Source organism: Lycorma delicatula, chromosome 7, assembly GCF_047948215.1.
Source record: "Lycorma delicatula isolate Av1 chromosome 7, ASM4794821v1, whole genome shotgun sequence".
In the NCBI taxonomy this organism is placed as follows: Eukaryota; Metazoa; Arthropoda; class Insecta; order Hemiptera; family Fulgoridae; genus Lycorma; species Lycorma delicatula.
The window spans coordinates 87955791-87976619 of NC_134461.1; the positions used below are offsets into that span (position 1 = coordinate 87955791).

The 20829-nt window shown below is 28.8% G+C and overlaps 1 protein-coding gene across 2 annotated transcripts in view; it reads right to left on the reverse strand.

The window, feature by feature from the left end:
• Positions 1–20829, reverse strand: part of LOC142327629 (cilia- and flagella-associated protein 298) — a 467369-nt gene that overhangs the window by 443433 nt on the left and 3107 nt on the right. For both annotated transcript variants that reach the window (XM_075370835.1, XM_075370836.1), the window contains exons 3-5: positions 17938–18173; positions 7319–7609; positions 1331–1426 (exon numbers count right to left, since the gene is read on the reverse strand). In XM_075370835.1, coding sequence (XP_075226950.1) covers positions 1331–1426; positions 7319–7609; positions 17938–18173 — 623 coding nt within the window. The remainder of the gene's footprint in view (positions 1–1330; positions 1427–7318; positions 7610–17937; positions 18174–20829) is intronic.

Here is a 20829-nt window from a genome sequence, read left to right on the forward strand (position 1 = left end):
CTCACATATTTTCAAGAAAAGGAACAATTTTAAAAGGAACATTCAATCACGTTACATTATAAATTTGTAATAAACGTTTCTCTGTTCAAATGACTGTACATTTTTCCATGAATAAAACTAGTCAAAATTTTATCGGTAGAATAAGCAGGTATTTTTTTATGGTATGGAAATAAAATTGAGAACTAATTTTCATCTCTAAATAATAAAAATTGGCAAAAGTTCACCAAAATGTTAGGTCTTGTTTTAGTAACATTAATATATTCTACTCAGTACACAGCAGCATTGAACTGATTAATAATACTACTATCCCAATTTTTTATTTTTACTTAAACATAATTATTAACTTTTAATTATTACTAAACAAATGAAGTAATTAATAAACACAGCTTCTTTTTTATTTATACTGTGCACATTCAACAATTGAAAAGAATGTACATGGTACATAGCTTCATTTGACAAACACACAATCAGTTATTTTTTAAATGTTATTTTTAGCATTTATGAAGATGTAAATTTTGTAGAATTTACTAAATATTGTATTCATATTATTTTCAAATGTCCAATACTGTTTTAATAACATTTAGTTTATATTTTTTATTCAGAAGGTAGTACTGCTTAACTATTTCAGTACAACTCCCAATTTATGATTTTGTACATAAAACCGTCGTTATCAATGAATGAATATGGGAAACTAAAACAACTTTTTTTATCTTTAATTATACTATTTAATTAATAATAAATAGTATATTTATTAATAACCTTATTATTAATAACCTTAGGTTAGTTATATTTATTATTAATAATAGGAATTATAATCCATATGTAAATTTTAAAATAAAATTTAAAAAATTTTTTCAAGGTATTTTATTTGATAAAACAATTTACCAAAAAAAGATAATGTTACAGAATATAGAAAAAATATTCTTATGAATCAGAAATTATCTCTATATTTATTAATGAAAAGTAACGTTTGCACTCATACTAACTTTTAAGAAATATTATATTTTCATAAAATTTTCTTTCTAGACAAATTTGAAACTAAAATATCACATTTCATAAAGATATCACATTTCATAAGTAAAAGAGAATTTTCACATGGACTATAATGACAAAAAACCTGCAAATAAAACGTAAAAGGGAGACCTTTCTTAAATTACAAATATAATACATTTCTAATTTTCAGTTTAATAAGGCAGCTGATGTATTTTGTGGTAAACAAGCTTAGTAACTTGTAAATAATAATACATGAGATAGAAATTTAAACTTTAAAATAACTTTTTAATTTTACATTACTAATTCTTGGTTATTATATTAATATTATATCTCCTACCTTTAACTCCTCCTGTCGTCGATAAGCATGTAACATCATTTGTTTACGTTCCTCCTCAGAAACCACTGGTTCCCTAGCAGGTGGGCCCTGTCCCATCTGAAAAAAATTAATATCTTCCTATTAATCATTCACATATCTACTTAAAATTAAAATGTTTGAAAGCTTGTTAACAGCAACACACAAAAGCAAAAAAATCCTTTCCTTAAAAAAATGATAAATCAAATAATAGATGTAAAATTCAGTGAAGAAAAAAGCAGCCTGCTAAAAATAAATAACTAATAATGTATTTATATATAAACTGAAGCTATATATAAACTGTATTTATATATGTACTTTATATATAAAGTAGAATCTAATGGGCTTTAACCCAAAATGAGAAAAACATAATAAAAATAGTTTGATGTAGAAAAACACATTCATCCTAACAAGTTTAAAAATCTAAACAGTTCTGTTTCAGCCTGATAATCAATAGGAATACAACCAGTTCTTCATGCAACTTGTGATGAATAATTACCAAAACAGTTAATCATATATGGACATTCACTACACAGCATGAGAAATCCATACATTATCCAAGAATAAATGAAAGGCAACTTATTCATAGTACTATATTGTGCAATATCAACAGTAATAAAAGAATGTTAATATATTAAAACTGTTGTCAACAATAGACAAACACCTACTCTTTCACGATGTGCTTGGAAAACCAAGAAGAAATTGACATGTGTATTGCAGGTGGCAAAATAAGGAAAAGAAAAAATTGAATTTTTTAAAAAGATACATAAAAATCAAATTATGTTCATTTTATTTTAAGTTAAAAAAAACAAGTAATACTTATATAAAATTCCAACTGTATGCCAATACAATCACAACTTACAATCTTTTTATCAATACAGTTTTTATATTTAAAATAATTTATGCTACCTAATCACAGAGTTTGTAACAACTTCAGTGGTAAACGAAGTCAACGAACTATGTTTAGAATTCTAAACATGACCTAACCTAACAGTGAAATAAAAATGGGGAAAAAAAAGTGAAAACATTATATTTCAGTTCAATTAGATTAGTAATAAAGAATACTTTAAAAAATACCTCAAATTTTGTTACACAATGTTTTTTTTCCATTTGAAGAACCGCAGGACTCGAATATGTCATTTTATTCATTTTTTAAATGTACCTTTATGAATCATGCCGCTAGACAGAAGTAATTAGTATTAGTACTAGGTAGTGTTCAAAAACTTCATAATGTACTTGAAATAAAAAAAATTTAAAAGAAAATATACTACAGCTTGTTTTAATAGTAAATGCTCTTATGTAAATGAAAGTTCTGAAGATGAAACAATTTTTTTATTCCCTTCACTTAGTATTAGTCAAGTATTAGTTTACAAGAGATTACACTAGTTTTATTAAACGAGGAATAAATAAAACAGAAATAAATTCGATTGGTAAAATCAAATTTAACGATAAAAATCGAGGGTTACACTTACAAAGTAATATATGCAATATTACATCATTGATTTTCGATTCGTAAAAGTCATTACACTAGTTTTATTAAAAAAGAAAAAATATGGTATGAAGTGAATGATATGACTATCAACAAAAAGATTACAATAAATTGTAAACCGTATAGTAAGAGTCTCACAGATATCATTTCTTCCGCTCAAAAAACAAAAATTTCTGTAATATAAATAAAACAGTTTTAACAAAACAAAACTGATATCAAAAGAGGTAAGACACTACATTTTTATTATCAAAATCTACTATTTAGAATTTTCTTTAAAAAAAATACATGTTAAATATATGTAATAGACAATAGGTATACAATAATAAATAATAACAACGTTTAAGTGTTCCATATAAACAAAAAAAAACTCTTACCAGCTCGATTTCATTTATTAAACAACAAATAATCATAAGAGATCTATTATTTCTTCAAATTTGATATGAATTACATGTAAATGAAATCGATGTTCACTATCTGGAAGAAAGCAGTTTATCGGAGTATTTATGCCAATAAGTGCAAAATTATCATGCTGTCCTAGCATGATAAATAAATGAACATGTCCTAGATGATATAATGGTCTTTGAAAGACTATAAATAAAATGGGCACTCACTACTCCTCAAAGGAACATGCTTTAAACCATGTTCCTTTAGAGCATGGTTTAAAGCATGCTCTACAGCATTATCTCCTTCATTACCCTCAGGTGGATTTGATTCTCACAGCAAATCCAGCTCTGTGAAGATCCAGTCTTTTCTCACTCCTCACTCACTTTCCCAAGCATTTTAATTTAAATTTTAAAGCAGGAGGTTTGGCTTTACATAACTGACTCTAATTTAATAGTTTGACTTTTATGTCCAACCTCCAGTCAGGAAAAACAGGTTTTAGGGACTGGAAATCCCTAAAAACAAATGGCCTTTTCTACAAAGCTACTCTTCACATTGCAGACATTTTTTCTGTTCCACTAATGTTTACAAAATTTGCAGAGTCAAAAATTAAAATGATCTTTACAATTTTGTTTCACCAATATTCAACCAACTGATTTCTAAACAAAAATAGTGTTTAATAGTATATATTGCATAGTATATTATTCTTCATTATTGTTGCTGCATGAGAAAACCAGACTTCAGAAGTGATGCTAGTTTTGCTTTCATAATTTTTTTGTTAAATTTTAAATTATTTATTTACCATTTAGTGTTAGAAAAAGATGTTGAATGTTTCAATTTTTTTTAGTGAAGATTCAAGTGATGGCAATCAAAACAATACAACACAAAATTATAAGGAATGAATTATGAATACTTGAATGTATATTTTAAAAAACATTTTCAAGCTGTCTGAAGACAAAGAAGAGTATGTATTAAATCTAATTGGACCTTAACTTGAACCAGAAATAGCACAAAGTCAGTTACTGCCAAGCAGAAAATATTTACAGCTCTGCACTGACTTAAGAATGCATTAACAGCTCTAAGAATCATTCAATCAGGACATCCCATTAAACTTCTTAAGCAACATTTTGTGATTTCACAATCATATTGTAAACATCACCATTTTACAGTAATGTTTATGATTATACATCTCAGGATTTTACCTTATGGCCTCTATAATTAGGGTGGAATTCTTCCAAAATAGTAGTTTACCATTCTTGGTGATTGCATAATGATTCTATAGTTAATACTGGTTAACCACCAGATGTAAAAAATGAGTATCATGAGACATGAGGCACATTAAAGAATTTTTTGTAAATAGTGCACGGAAAATATGCATTAAGTATCATGATTGTATGCAGACCAAACCTAGAAATTTTTACCATAAATCCCAGGTCAGTAGGATGCATACACAATGTTCAAGTTTTAAGAAAAATGGTGTTTTTAAGAAGTTTAAAAATATAGGCCTTTGCTACTCTACATGTAATTAATCAATTTTTAATTAAATCAGACAAAATAGGAAACACTGATGGTAATTTATCCAACTGCACTGAGGACAAATTAATGATAAGCTAAGTTACCTAGATAATGCAACAGAATATCAACTATACAAGATGAGATTCTTCTCCAGGTTAGCATCACACAATTATAGAGTAATTTGAACTAATGTAGTTCTAATATGTGTAAAAAAAGATGCAAGTGAAATTCTTTTAAGAAAGCAATTTTAAATAAAAATGTATTTCTTGATCAGTAACTCACAGTTTCTTCAATGTATAGGCTATGTTAAACTTGCTTTACTTCCAAAATATTCACAAAGCATTGACTTGGGTCATAATATGTGATGACTATAATGCAAGTATATGACTGCAGTTAAAAAAAATTATGTTTTTTTGTGAACATTATAATGCTGGTACGGTAAAATTAAAAAAACGTATTAATTTAAAACAACCTAAAAAAGGAAGTTTATTGAAAATAAGGGTGGATAAAAATATCCAAAATAAGAAAAATTATTTTAATTCATACAAACAAACTTACAAAAACGTTATGAAAAATTGATACAAAAAACTAAACAAAATAATGAATTACTCAACATGACTTCCACACCTTTGGTTAATTTCTCTATATAGTTAATAGCACTCATTGATAGTATCTTCTATTCCTACACCACCAGCTTTCTGAGCGACTGATATTCTCCATTCTGATGCTGAAACGCCAATTCCTTTCCTTTCTTGGATGTTTAATGGCTTTAACATAAATCCATTTTTTTAACACTAACGTCCAATTTTATATTTTCAATTTTTACCTTTAATAATGTTAATTCAGTTTCATGTTTTTCTTTTTCTTTTATTATAATTAGCTACCTTAAATTTTTATCACTCCCAGAAGGCATGTTCTCCTTCAATCTTCACTTAGAAATAAGGCAAATATGATGGAATTTCTTCATCATATGTGTTTGAGGTTTACACATTACTGGTACTTCCAGATCATTGATGATTGGATTATTTGGCTGTAGAATATGTATTAAAGCAAAATCTACATCATCTAACAAACATACATTTTCCTCCAACAGATAAGAGTTGTCAAAGTGTTATCTTTTAAACCTTAAAAAAAAGAAAAATTATCAAAAGTTGATTTGGAGAACCATTTTTTCATTTTAAGTCAAACTTCATACCTTAAGCATTAAGTTAAAACTTAGTAAAAATGTAATACTTACCAAAGTATGACTTTTCAATGTTCTAAAAAGTTTGTCTCTTAACAAACTCCAAGTTTCTGTCATTGCTGGCTAAGTCAGCAGATTTTGTTTTTATTAAATCTCTACATACGCTTTCTTTACGTGCATTATTAAAAGAATGTGACAATATATTTTTTCCTCTTTTATGATGCGAAGAACTGCTAATTTTTTTTTAGTAAATTTTTCCTATATTTTTTATAAATATTAAAAACATAAAACACATGCGCGTGTGCACGTCTCAGCAGTGCAAAATTTACAAAGCAAGTTTTAGAGTGCAAAGAGTAGCTTCATGGAATGGGTCACTTAAGTTTTCAATCCAATAAATCTAAAGAAATGGCAGCACAAAAGGTTGTTGGCATAACATCAAAGTTTGTCAGGGCAGTGGGAAACAGGATGAGATTAGGAGAGAGTAGATAAAATGAAAAAAATCAATCCACAGAGACCCATTTCTGATCTGATTAGGTGTTTTACTGTTTTGCCCATAAAAGGCATCCCTGGCATTCTCTTGGGTGGTTGATTTTTGACTACAACCTACTGAATGTGATCTAATGATGTGGGACCTAAGGAGTTACATTCTTGTAAATCTGTAGGTTTTAATTAAAAGTGGCACTGCCTAGTGACCTTTCACCAGCATCTATTGTTTCCATTCAGAATCTACACAAAAAGTTTAATGTGGAGCTCAGGTACAAAATGATTAAGGCCAGCTCTTCTAATTTATCCTAACGTAAACTTGAAATGCTTGTGGAATACAATTATTAATATCAATTACTAAGCATAGTGACAATAACTTCAACACCAACAAACAATTCATATTTTGAAGGAAATGCACTCAAAATGGTGCAAATTTATATTATCGAAGTAACTTTTACTGAAATACATTTTCAGGTTTTTGTATAAAAGTCTTAACCAATAGTCATTAATAAATGCCAACAGAATGCTGTGAAACAACATTATTTAACTTCTGTGATATATAGGAACCAATTTATGAATATGATTTGGTCATGGCATTTATTCCTGCATTTCATATCTTTAATTTTCTAAGACATCACTCCCAAATACGTTTCAGGTTTAGTAGAACCACCAGGATGATTATTAAATTCATGAAATAATAATTACTTAACAGCAAAGATGATTATTTAAAAATAACTTTGTTTCTAATAATAAAAAAAAGTGAATTATTACAACTAAACATTGTACAAGATTTGAAAAAAAGCTGACCATGAAGAATAAAGACTTTATAACAGAGATAAGTCAACAATAACTATTCTAGACAGAAAGAAAAAGGAGAAGAAGAATTAAAAAAATACTGTATTTTATCATTAATATTTTTTACCTTAGTGAGTTTAACAATAATCTTTGTCTTTTCATTTTTCCCGACAAAATCCAACAGCTTCTTATTTTTTAACAATTCTTTACCAGAAAACCACAACTGAGCAATGGCCACATCAATTACATCAAGAGATGCCTGTGTTCCAGTCAAATCCTCAGTATTCTCCAATTCCTGTCTAATAACATCATGTGGTGGAAGATTCATTGGATAAACAATCATAACAGTACCTTTCAATATATCCAGTGCTTCTTGTACCATTTTTTGTGTAACACACACATTTTTATTAACCTGTTTCTGAAAAAATCAATAACATAAAAATGTAAAATTCTGGTCTATATAAATTATAATAGTTACATAAATAAAAGATTTAGCTGGACATAGCTCAAAATGTTGAATTTGCTTGATATTTATGTTTCATAAAAAAAAGTGACAGATAAATTTCAATAGTCCAACTTTAAAACTTACTGGATTAATTAATGTTAACCCTGATTGCATTTTAAACTACGTCTTAACAAAAACAACTTTTAAAGAGATCCTTCCTCTTCTTACCATAAAATATTTTTTCTACAGATTACAAAACAAAACAAATTTAAAAGAAGTTAAAGTTTATAAGACATTCAACAAATATTTTAAGATTTTTTTTTAATTTTCAATGAGAACTCTATTACGAGGGCTAAGCTATTTATTTTTTACAATTTTCCTATACAGGAAAATTTAAAAAGGTATTCAAGAGAGTAAGTTTAAAGATAATACAATATATAAAAGATTTAAGTGAACATAATTTTTTTGGGAGTATTTTGATTCATGGAAAAGATGGTAAAACTGTCCCACAACTTTACCCATCACCTGCAGCCCTAGGTAGACTGACCCCTCCTTTCTTTCACCTTTCTTATTTCCTTATTCCTATTTTTCTAAATTAAGTACTACTATGATAATAAGTCAGTTCACAAATTAAATGCAGGCTGGGAAATTGTAGTCAGTGGAACAATTGCAGTGCACGATGCAGTCTACTTTTTAGAAGCATAAGGACAAGATAGATTCTTGAAAGTACCTCTTGTAATGCAAATGTTTTTTTATATACTTATAGTTATGTGCAATGTAATTATGTACTGAACATTGTTTTAAAGCTTCCAAATGAATTTTGTGCAGGCCTCTTTGGCAAGTTAACTCAATACAATCACAATCAGATGTTCATGATCAGGTGCTGTTTTTCTGCATAACAATCCATTGCTCCACTCAGCATGTTGCATAAAGGCTTTAGTTGGGGAATTCAAGTAGATTTACAACCACCCCAATGCACTCCAAATTTGGCACCAAGTGATTACCATCTATTTACCAAGATGAATGGGTGACTGGCTGGTTACTCATCAATTTGAAATTTACAAAACTTCTTTCACACATTTTTTCACACCATTCCCCCCATCCACTCACAAAATATGCTTATCACATGATAAAAGCACCATAATATCTTTCAGTAAGAATCCAATTGAGCAGATTCACTTCCACAAATCCCAAAATGGGGATGAGCAAGGAATTTCTTCTAAGTGTAGCCTGGACTTTTCTCAGGAGGTTCATTAGAATGAAGAGAAAAAACAATTTTTTGTATAATATAGTTGAATCAGTCAAAACAAAATTATACATCAGAAACACACTACTTCTGTATCATGAGTAAATTTACCCACACATCTACAATCAACAAAAAGGGAATTGTAAAATGGATGGCACCCACAACCTGAATGTACTTTTGAGATTAAAAATTGAAATAGGTTTATCTATCTCATTTTGTAGTCTTTTAAATCTCATTATTTATCCACCCTTTATTCATCATCCTCTTTCTACATGGAATAATGTAACTTTTGGTTAGATTCACAGGATCTGTGCAAAGGATATAGGAATCTTTAAAATTTTGTATCTTATGTACTTGTGAGGTTAGAGTCAAAACTCTGCCTAAGATTATACCCAAGAACTATGTTCCACCTGGTGGCTTTTAAAAAACCAAACCCAGACTTATCAGGTAAAACCAAACCTCTAATCCTACAATTTTATGAATGTCTCCTAAGGTATTTCCTCACCCATAGGGATTCTAGATATTACATCTTATTTTCTATACTAATCTTCTCATGTACCTTATTTTTAGCTGAAGTCAGACTGCTCTGTTGGTTATCCACAAGATGAAACTTTCTGTGACATACAACAATGCTGATAAAAAAAACACAGCTGCATACTTTCATTCACGTTTTAATCCTGACTTTCTCTTTTACCAGTTATTTTGCTATTTACAATCACAGCTTAAGAGCTTTTCGAACATTATTAAATTAATTTCATCAACTCTCTCTACGGTAATTATAAAACCCAAGTATTCAAAGGCACTACACATTTCACTTTATAATAAAAACTTAATTATTTATTGTATTCATTTTTTGGCTGTTAACAAGTTGAAAACTTGTACAGTACAGTTTGATGAACAAAATAAAAAAATGTCCATGATATACAAACAAATTACACTAACTACTTGTACATTCTTACACAAATCTCAATCTACAATTATATAATTATTACACTCAAAATATTTCTTCAAACTTATCAGAACAAACTAATATTCATTATACAAATGACTAAGCATGTACAACACCACTTAACACGTATCTTAGAATAGTTAAAATAAAAAGAATTACTGTTACTCCAAATAAGCTGAAACAATATATACAGTTAGAAATACTTATAGATTTAAAAAATCAAAGCATGACTTTCCTTCTCAATGCTACATCTAAAAATTTAAATAAATTATTAATTTTATTATAATTACTCAATATCAGATTAATCCCTCAGTCCCCACCAAGTTAACATAACATCTCCATTTTTATCTCCTATAATTCTTCTGTTTAAAACAGCAAACCTGTATTTTTCCATTATAATCCTGGTTACAACCTGATAATAACTGACCCTCACCAGTTTCGATTCAATCCTGTGAGTTTCTTACAGACCTCAAAAACCCCATTCATAAAGCTCTCTGACCCATGGTTCAATATCCCTATTCTTCAGTTAAAATCATCCCTGTCTAGAAACTGAATCAACAAATCCTCTACATTCCTAAAGTGTAAAAAAATGACTGTAGGCAAGTTCAATTTAATATAAACATTTGTTATTAACATTCTTAAACCATTTAATATTAACTTAATAAAAATTCGGTTAATATGCTTACAAATTATTTCACAAGCAATTCCATTTTTGATGGAATTGCTATGGAATTCTATTGATGGAATTCTATCAAACACTCAGACGATCCATTTTCCCTTTTTTATGGCAAAACTACTTACAACCTTATAATATTTAAACAGACAAATATTATACTGAGGGATACACTTCACCCAAATCTTGTTAAGGTAAATAATAGTAAATGAATTAAGTATCACCCTCTATTATTATCAGTCAATAATATGTTATAAAACCCTTTTTTATTCCAATATAATACACTACTTTTGGAGTAAATAACCTAAATCAAATGTATGCATTATCACTAAGTCTGCTTGTGCAATACCGTTTTGGATAATAAAAACTTTTTGGATTCAAAAAGTAACCTAGCATACTCATAATGTTTGCTTTTTTCATTACTGCTGTAGATGCCGTAGTACTCCCTGAACATCTGTTTCTAAGTCAGCATAATCTTCAACTTCCACTTGACATGTCTCTGGCTATTTATGTGATTATGATTTGAATTGTAATTATAAATCACTTTCACTCCTTATATGACAGTTGGCGACTTCACTATTTTTAACAAAAATATTCTTGTTTCTAACTCAATCATGAACAAGTAGAAAGTCAGCTTTCAACCACTTCAAGTATTTATATGGTGACAGGTATTCTGATACGTTAACAAGTAGGTCCATTTCAGAGAAATTTAACTTCCAAGATTTAATGTTACTTAAATTACTTCTTGCTAACTTAAGGCATTCTTCATTTTTACAGTTGGAAACAAATTTTAAAATGGTTTAACTCATCCTTCAATTTAAAATGAAAGGTGTGTTATTTACTTTAATCCTAAAAAATGTATCAATATCTTGTTTATTTAAATCAGAACCAATCACATTACATAGTGCATTTACAACATAATTACATCGTATTGGGTGGTCCATTTAAACTGAGACACATCTATATCTCAAAAACTACACACTTCAGGAAAAAATGTTTAATTAATTTTTTTATTACTTTGTTACTCGCCAACTATTAATAAATATTAAATTATTTAGTTTTTATTTATTGGAAATTATGGAACAATTTACAATTAGAGAAAAAATCGAGGTAATTTTGTTTTACAGGGAATGTCACCGAAATGTTGATCAGACATGCTCTACGATTCCCCGGTAGAAATAAACAGTTTAGTGATGCTGGAAGTACAGGGGCCAAAAACAGGAACCATCAAAATACTGTGATAACAGAAGATAATGAAATAGCGGTGGCTGCAGCAGTCATTGTAGCTCATCATGTTAGTTAAAGAAGAATTTCGCGTGACTCAGGGATATCAAAAACCAGTGTTCTGAGAATATTAAAACGCCTGAAATTTCATCCGTAACGCCTGAAATTTCATCCGTAACGCCTGAAATTTCATCCGTATCATATTTCACTTAATTAAGAGTAGTATTTTGTCGATGGACACTGGAAAAAGTAAAGATAAAATATAAAAAAAAGTAAAAGTCAAAATATTTTTCTTAATGTTCTATTTTGCAACAAATCAGGTTTTACTTATCATGGAGCAGTAAAGACAATATGCATTATTGGACAGTGCAAAATCCACAGTGGCTAAGGGAAGTAGAACATCAATGTCCATGGGCTGTCAATGTTTGGTGCAGAATAATAGGCTGTACATTAATCGGACCACATTCTTTCAATGGAAATTTGAATGGAGAGAAATACGCAATTTTCTAGAAAATCAGTTGCATTTGTTGCTTGATGAACTACCCTTGGAGAAGAGAAAAACAATGTGGTTTCATCATGATGGCTGTCCTGCACATTATTCAATTATCACCAGAGTAATTTTGGACCGCCAATACAACGATCATTGGATTGGTCAAGCTGGTCCAGTTCATTGGCCTACTTGTTCTCCCAAAATTACTCCAGTAGACTTTTTTTTATGGAGTTACCTTAAAGAAAAGGTTTACCTAGAAGTACCAACTACCCCTGAAAACATGAAAGAGCTGTAAACAAATGTCTGTAGAGATATCAGGTAAAAAACGATTAAATGTTCATGTGTCGTTTTAACACCGTATCGAAAAATGCAGAGAAATAGGGCATCACTTTGAACATCTGTTGCTGTAATTTATGTAGAATAAGTTTTTGTAATTATTTTAAATAAAGAGCATTAAAAAAAATGTTTAAGTATCAGTAATTCATTAAAGCAAATATTTTCACAGAGTCGACATAACTGAACTGACCAAAGTATGCAACACATATAGGCTGTGTACCATACCGGTATGTAATATTTGATTAAAAAAATGCATTAAAATGCAAATGAACTTTATTTAGATTAATCCTTTAACTGATTGTTTTTAATTTACAATTTAATTTTCTTTAATTTTGTAATCTTAGAATAAGTATACTTTGTATATTGTGCAATGATGTACTGTAATTAAGACTTCAGAAAATAAATTTTTCATATTAAGTACTTTATTTTCTTTTTTCAACAATAAATTATCTTTTTTACATCCTCATATCTTCTCTAATAGAAAAAAAGGAAACATATGTTTCTTTTTAAATAAGAATATTTCATAATTCTATTTTTTATAGATTTTAATTCATCATTTATAGCAGGTAATCGTTCTAGCTTGTCTAATACCATAGAAAGCAAATTGTTAATATTTCCACTGTTATCCACTAATAATTCTGCTTTCCCATCATTATTTATTGAGGTTTTGTTTGTATACATTTTTAAATACTTACAGAATTAATATCTCTTGATAAACCTTTTATAGATAGATAAATATTATTGTTAATCATCTTGTGACATTATCATCATTTATTTACATAAATATTCAATGACTTATAATTATTTCTTTTAACATAAATATTATTGTTAATCATCTTGTGACATTATCATCATTTATTTACATAAATATTCAATGACTTATAATTATTTCTTTTAACAAACAACAAATGAAGTTAAGATCCAATTTATCCAGACAGGCAAATACTTTCCCCCCTCTCTTCTCATAAACAAAATTTATTTCTTTAACTCAAACAAATATTCAGTTTTTCATTAAAAACTGATTACAAATTTGAATATTTTGAAACAAATCACACAATTACAAAGACTATTAAAAACTCAATTATTTAGTACCAAATGCAAACTAGGTTTCATTAAAAAAAAAAAAAAAAAAATTAGAGCACTTAAATGGCGATACCAGCTCAAACATTTAGACCAAACTCCAATAATGCAGTAATAACTAAATATATAAATTAATATATTCACTGTTGTATTTTGGCTACATGCATGACTGATTTTTTTTTGAGTCCATCAAGCTTCTATGTCCAAAAGAAGCAATCTTTGTACCTCGTTAATTTTCTTAGTCTGTAGCACGCACAGCAATTTTATGAGTCTATGCTGATGAAATTCAATTAAAGTGATTGGATTTGTGTAGGTGTCAAATAAAAACGTTCAATTAAACTTCTAACCAAATGATGCTTACACTGATCTAAGGACTATTTTCAATCTCCAAAAACTAAAATTAATTGACCCTATCTTTTATATTTTTACTGAAATTAAATCACTTAATTTTTTCTAAAAAATTTAACTTTCCTTTCATTTATTTAAAATTCAAAATGTATAAATATCTGGTCAAAGGTACTGTTTAGAGTAGCTCACAATATGTTTACACAGTAAACCAACCAGCCTACACTCCACCTTATAGTCCTAGAATTAGTGAGAAATTTTAAATCAATTTTATTAATATTGTTTAACCTTATTCTACTATTTCAATTATGGATAGTGAAAATAACTGTCTGTCAGGATAAATACAGGATAAGAGTTTCATAATTGAAATTCCTGATTGATTCAATTTTGTAATAGGAGTATCTCAATGTTGTCAAAAATGTAGCATCATTACTTGAAATCATTAATGCCGAGATTTTTTTAAATTTCATTACTAGCATAATGGAGTACCCAAAAAAATCCCTGCATGCCACCTTACAAGTTGAACAAAGTATATTTGCCACTTCAGCAAATATGTTGAAAAAAAACCAAGTAGTTTGACAAATTGTCATCATTTAAATCTCTTATAGAATATTTAACAGTGAAAAGTGTAAGAAAAATGTAAAAGTGTAATCTAATGCAACAAATTCCATCCAAAGTAATGAATTCATTGATGTGTCTCAGGGGCTATGAAGAAGTACGTTGAAATTTTTCTTCTTCCTGAACAATTAACTTAATCTTTTTATTAAGAAATAACTTTTATAAAAAAATTTACAGTGTTAGAAAGGCATGTTAGTAAGTTACTTAACAATACAGTTGACTTGTGAGAGTCATTTGGAAAGGTTTCCAGCAAGCGTGATGAATTCTTTTATTACTATTTCCAACTGAGCAATAAAAGTTTTTCATGAAATAGTTGTTATCTTTGATATTAAAGAAACTGTATGAGTGATTTTTTTTTCAGTTTTTAGCAATCATTTAAATTCCATAAAATTTCTTAAATATTCTACACATGCCAGCCTATCATAGACATATACTTCACTAATACAAATCATTCAAATATAAACCAGAATTTGTTTATGTAGCTTTATTGATATTATTAAAACTACAAATAAATACATTCAATGCTTTGAATTTTCCTATCACAAGTCTAAGAGTGTCATTTAAATAACATCTACTATTTATGTAACAATCATAATTTACCATAATCCCAATGTGTTTTTCTTCAAAGTCATATAATATTCTTTCTAGCATACCAAGTAAGTATTTTGCATTGTTGTTTTGAATTCAATAATATTATCACATACATGAGGACCTTCAAACCAATAATTACTTTTCTACATATTATAATAAACAACCAATGTTTAGCATCATTCCAGCCTTATCTTTAATAATGGACCTACTATTCTCCATTAATATGGATTACACAAATCAAGTTCTCTACATTTTTTGAATTTATTGTAATACAACAATATTAGAAAAACATCCTAATCATAATCTTCTCACGTCTTGTCTATGCGATCCTGATTATTTAAGTGCATACTTTGGCTCTCCGTTCTCATTGTTCCATTCTTTGTCTCTATTCTTTAGCTCTAGTTTTTGTTTCTTGGCTGACTGACTTTCTTCTTCTGCCTTAAGATACATTACTGATTTTAATTCCTTTACCAACCCTAAAAATTTGATTATTTTATTGTCATAACCAAAATCAGCACATTCTCTCATTTTCTAACATAGTATTCACATACTTTAAAACAATAATTTCAAAAAAATATTAATGCAAAAAAATATTAATCTTAATGCAATGGCCTTACACATTTTCAATATCAATCCTTTAAAACTTTTGGTACATCAAACACATAATATTTTTTCTTACAAGAGTCGCTTCAGAAACTTCACCATATAACATATATGGATTCTTCTTCAATAATTTGCTTTTTATTATTATCTCTTTCTGCAGTTTATGCTAACCAATTCAGCAACTTTTGTGTTTATTATCTTTTGATTCAACTGAATATTCCTAAAAATCTGATTTTATGATCATAATGAATTTCAAGCATACTTCAATCATAATAATTTTCACTAAACTGATAGACCTCAATGAAACATTGGTATTATGAACAGTTACACATTAATTCAATAACATTATAGACAGAGATCAAATTAACAAATGATATTTATCTCAAAATGGACTAGTTACTTAAAAGAATAACAATGATTCTATCCAACAGATAATCAAAATCAACACAATAACTGATATGTATTTTCTATTACCTCACATAAAATTAAAAAAAAAACATGTTAGAATCTTTGAATGACATCAGTACTGGCAACATGCCATAATAACATCACAATCAAGTTCAGCCATGGGCAACTGTCTATAAAATAGAAACTCAAGGCCTTAACCAAAAAATCAGTTCATATAATATATAAATATATGCCAAGTCACCAGCAACTGGACAGTGCTCGCAAATAACATCAACAAAGCTAAATTACAAATATTACAACTTCAAAACACTGCATATAAACTGACCTCAAAATATTTAAAAAGATAGAAGTTATGCCCCAAAAACCAACACAATTAAAGGAAGTAAACATCAACTGGAATAAAATCAAAACAGAAACCCCAATTTAAATACCTAGGAGAAATAATACCAAACAACCTAAATGAAAAAACCTCGATCTTAATAAGAAGAAACAAACTAGCTAAAGCTCAAAAATTAACCAGGTACATTTACAATAAAAAATGAATATCCATAAATGCAAAGATAAAAACACAAACAGTTATAAAACCAGAAGCCACTTATGCAGTAGAAACCCTTCTACCTGAACAAACAATCAAAGACTGATATAGAAAATCTAAAGAAGAATTGGAAGAACCTGTATCAATAAAATGTACCAGAAAGATGGGCAGTGGTGGATTGTGCCCAACAGAGTAATGTACAAAGAGTTAAAACACATCACTAATACCATGCATAAGAGGAGATTACAATTTTTTGGACAAATTATGAGGATGCATGATTCAAGACTTCTGAAACAGCTAGTACAGTATAGTCTTGACTCAAAAAAAAACACCAAGACAGGATGCAGATGGATCAAATAAATAAAACACGAACTGAAGGAAATTGGCCTTACAACAGAAGACATCATAGATAAGATAAAATTAAACAAGAAAATTAAGAAGTAAAAAACTCACATCACACTCACAAGAAAAATCTCACAACATGAACATTTTCAACACTAGTAAGGGCACAAAGATTGGAATGCATGAAAAAGTACTGGGAGAACCGCAAAGCCCAAAAAATACCATTGATGAGACTTGGATAATGAACTGACTAAAGTGTTCCAATGCAGTCATAAAAGATAATAAAATACACAGTTCTATAAATATATATATATATAAAACTTTGTGAAAATATAATAATTCATCAACATAATATATATATATATATATATATATAATATATGTTTCACCACCAGTTATCCAGTTACTGCTGGGTGTGAGTGTGTATGTACAGGCAAATAGAATTACAGCTACCAGCTTACCAGGCCTTTATTTGGTCTTGTAATCTGGAACATACTCAGGTCAAACAACCTGATATGAGAGGTTAATTGAAGCCCAACCACCAAAGAACATCGGTATCCCCATTCATATCCATATAAAATCACAAATCCATATGTATATATATATATAAAGCACAAGATAACATTAAAAAGCAAACTAGAATATGATTCTGATGATATAGTTAAGCTTCTTAGTTTAAGAATAAATGTGAAAAGAAAGATGAGGAGTACACATCCAATCGCTTTGAAGAGGATTTTCACTCACAGAAATTAAATAAAGTGTTAATTAAATCTGCCTAAAATTTCTGTTGCTACCATCCACATTATTACTTAATACAAACAATTTAACATAAAACACAATGTAATAAATTAATTCACTTACCTTTGATACCATTACTTTGACTTCTTCAATAGATTTTTTAATAATATTCTGCATTTTTTCATTGGGCTGTTTACCATTCCTTCTACCAACTGGATCTGGATTCATTTTCCAACCACCACTAGGTTCACACTTTTCTCCCCACTCATCCTTAAGTTTTAATTCTTCTACTTGTTCATCAGTAAGGCCCATTATATTAGGAGGTAACAATGTTCCATGTTTCGCCAATTCTTCCAACTCTATCAATAACAAAAGAAATAAGTTTTTATTTAAGCCTAAATATACTACACCACACGACCTCATTTCCAGCATCATGGATTCTTTTCTTTTATCTTGCTTTACAGTGTTAACCTCTGTAATTCCTTCTATTAACAAACTAAATAACCATAGATTTCTTAAGATATGACAAATCAATTTTGTTCTTTTAGTAAACTATTTGAAGTAAAATTTTGTAAAATTCATCCAGAAGTTTTTGTTTAACACTCTCTATTCTATGATTCACTCACAAAACCTCTTCATTTCAAAATTGATCATACAAACACTGAAACATTCCCTACAGCACCATATTTCAAAAGACCTAATTCTTACTTATTATTTTTTTTGGCTCACAGTTTTTTAAATTATGTTGCACGAAGCAATACTTATGAACTTATGAATATTTTTATGAATTTCTTTCTAATTCCTAATTAACATTTGATGATAGCACATTTCTTTTCTTCCTGATAATAACTCTCCTTGAATAAGCTAGTAAGTTACCTTTTTTGTAAGACTTTTTGATTTTGCTTGGGAAGCTTAAAACATGCATTTTAAGTGAATCCATTTTTCAATGGCATATAACTTAAGATGCATATACACAAGAGTAAATCATAACATATATGTACTACACATAATATCATCTATTGTACTAAAGACTAGAATAAACAGATGAGATCCTCTTCAAAAGAAGTAATTTTGAATAAAACAATGAGGTAAACTATTTTAATATATATATATATATATATATACACTACTATAATATTTTTATAAACATTGTTGACAATATTATGAGATTTTAATGTTTTAAAATGTCATAATCATAACAGATGTTGGCTTTTACATTAATTGTGATTGATTAAAAATGTATTATACATTGACTAAAACGGTGTCACGGATCAGTATAAGGTACAAAATAAGAGAAATTAAAAAAGATTAAAATTTGTAGATGACCTAAAAGAAAGTGGGAGTTCTCAGGATCTTAACATTTTAATTGGGAATATAAGAGAATGCACACATACATATGCAAGGGATGCCTCAAAGCAATAACCATATGATGATAAATTGAATCAAGAGTAGCTGAGTGTGATCATGCTCATTGACATAACATCTAATACATCAATACACAGGGTGACTTCTGATTATCAACCAACACATCACCACATAACCAAATTGTAAAGTTTTGAATACAAACACCATGAAAGAAAAAATATGTAGCAATAAAAAGAGGTATTCCTATAGAAAGCAAAAGAAGTGTTATATGTATTAATTTTGTAAATGGGAAAAGAATTGCAGATATGATTCCACTACTCTTTCAAAGTTTGTCATAATCCAAATTATTAAAAAAACTGAATATTGATGCCAAAGAAAGCAAGAGCAGATAAATGTACAGAAAAATTAGCTTAACTAGTCATACATCAAAAATCTTAACTAGAATTCTGTACAGAAGAATTGAAAGGAGGGAGAGCAAAAGAAGTGTTAGAAGACCAATTTGGTTTCAGGAAAAGTATAGGGACAAAGGAAGCAATTTTAGTGCTGAGATTAGTAGAAGAAGGAAGATTAAAGAAAGCAAACCAACATACTTAGCATTTATAGACCTAGAAAAGGTATTCGATAACTTAGAATGGAATAAAATGTTCAGCACTTTAAAAAAATTAGAGTTCAAATACAGAGATAGAAGAACAATTGCTAACATTTGCAGGAAACAAACAGCAACAGTAATAATTGAAGAATTAATTAATAATTCTTCAAGTAATAAATGAAGAAAGAAGCTGTAATAAAAAAGAGAATCTGACAAGGATGTTCCCTATCCCTGTTACTTTTTAATCTTTACATAGAACTAGCAGTTGATGATGTTAAAGAACAATTTAGATCCGGAGTAACAGTACAAGGTGAAAAGATAAAGATGCTATGACTTGCCGATGATACAGTAATTCTAGCTGAGAGTAAAAAAGATTTAAAAGAAACAATGAATGGCATGGATGAAGTCCTATGCAAAAACTACCATGCAATGGAATGTAGTAGAAATAATGAAGATAGACCACTGAATGTAAAAATAGGTAAAGAATAGATCACAGAGGTAGAAGAATTTTGTTATTTAGGAAGTAGAATTACTAAACATGGACAAAGTAGGGGTGATATAAAATGCTGAATAGCACAGGCATTTGGCATTTTATACAAATTATATTTCTGACTGAAGGCTTGTTAGCTTTAAGTCAGAAATATCATTTTTTACATCAAAAATTTATTTAAACAACAGGAAAACATTTTTGAAAGTATATGTTTGGAGCGTAGCTTTATATGGAAGTGAAACTTGGACGATCGGAGTACCTAGGAAGAAAAAAAGTAGAAGATTTTGAAACGTGGTGCTATAGGAGAATATTAAAAATCAGGTGGGTGGATAAAGTGACAAATGAAGAGATTTTGTGGCAAAATTATGAAGAAAGAAGCATTTGGAAACATAAAGTTAAAAGAAGAGACAGACTTATGGGCCACATATTAAAGGCATAATATTGGAGCGACAGGTATAAGGGAAAAATTGTGCAGGCAGGCAGGCAACATTTGGAATATGTAAAACAAATTGTTAGGTATGTAGGATGTAGGGTGTATATTAAAATACCAGCACTAGATAGGAAATCTTTG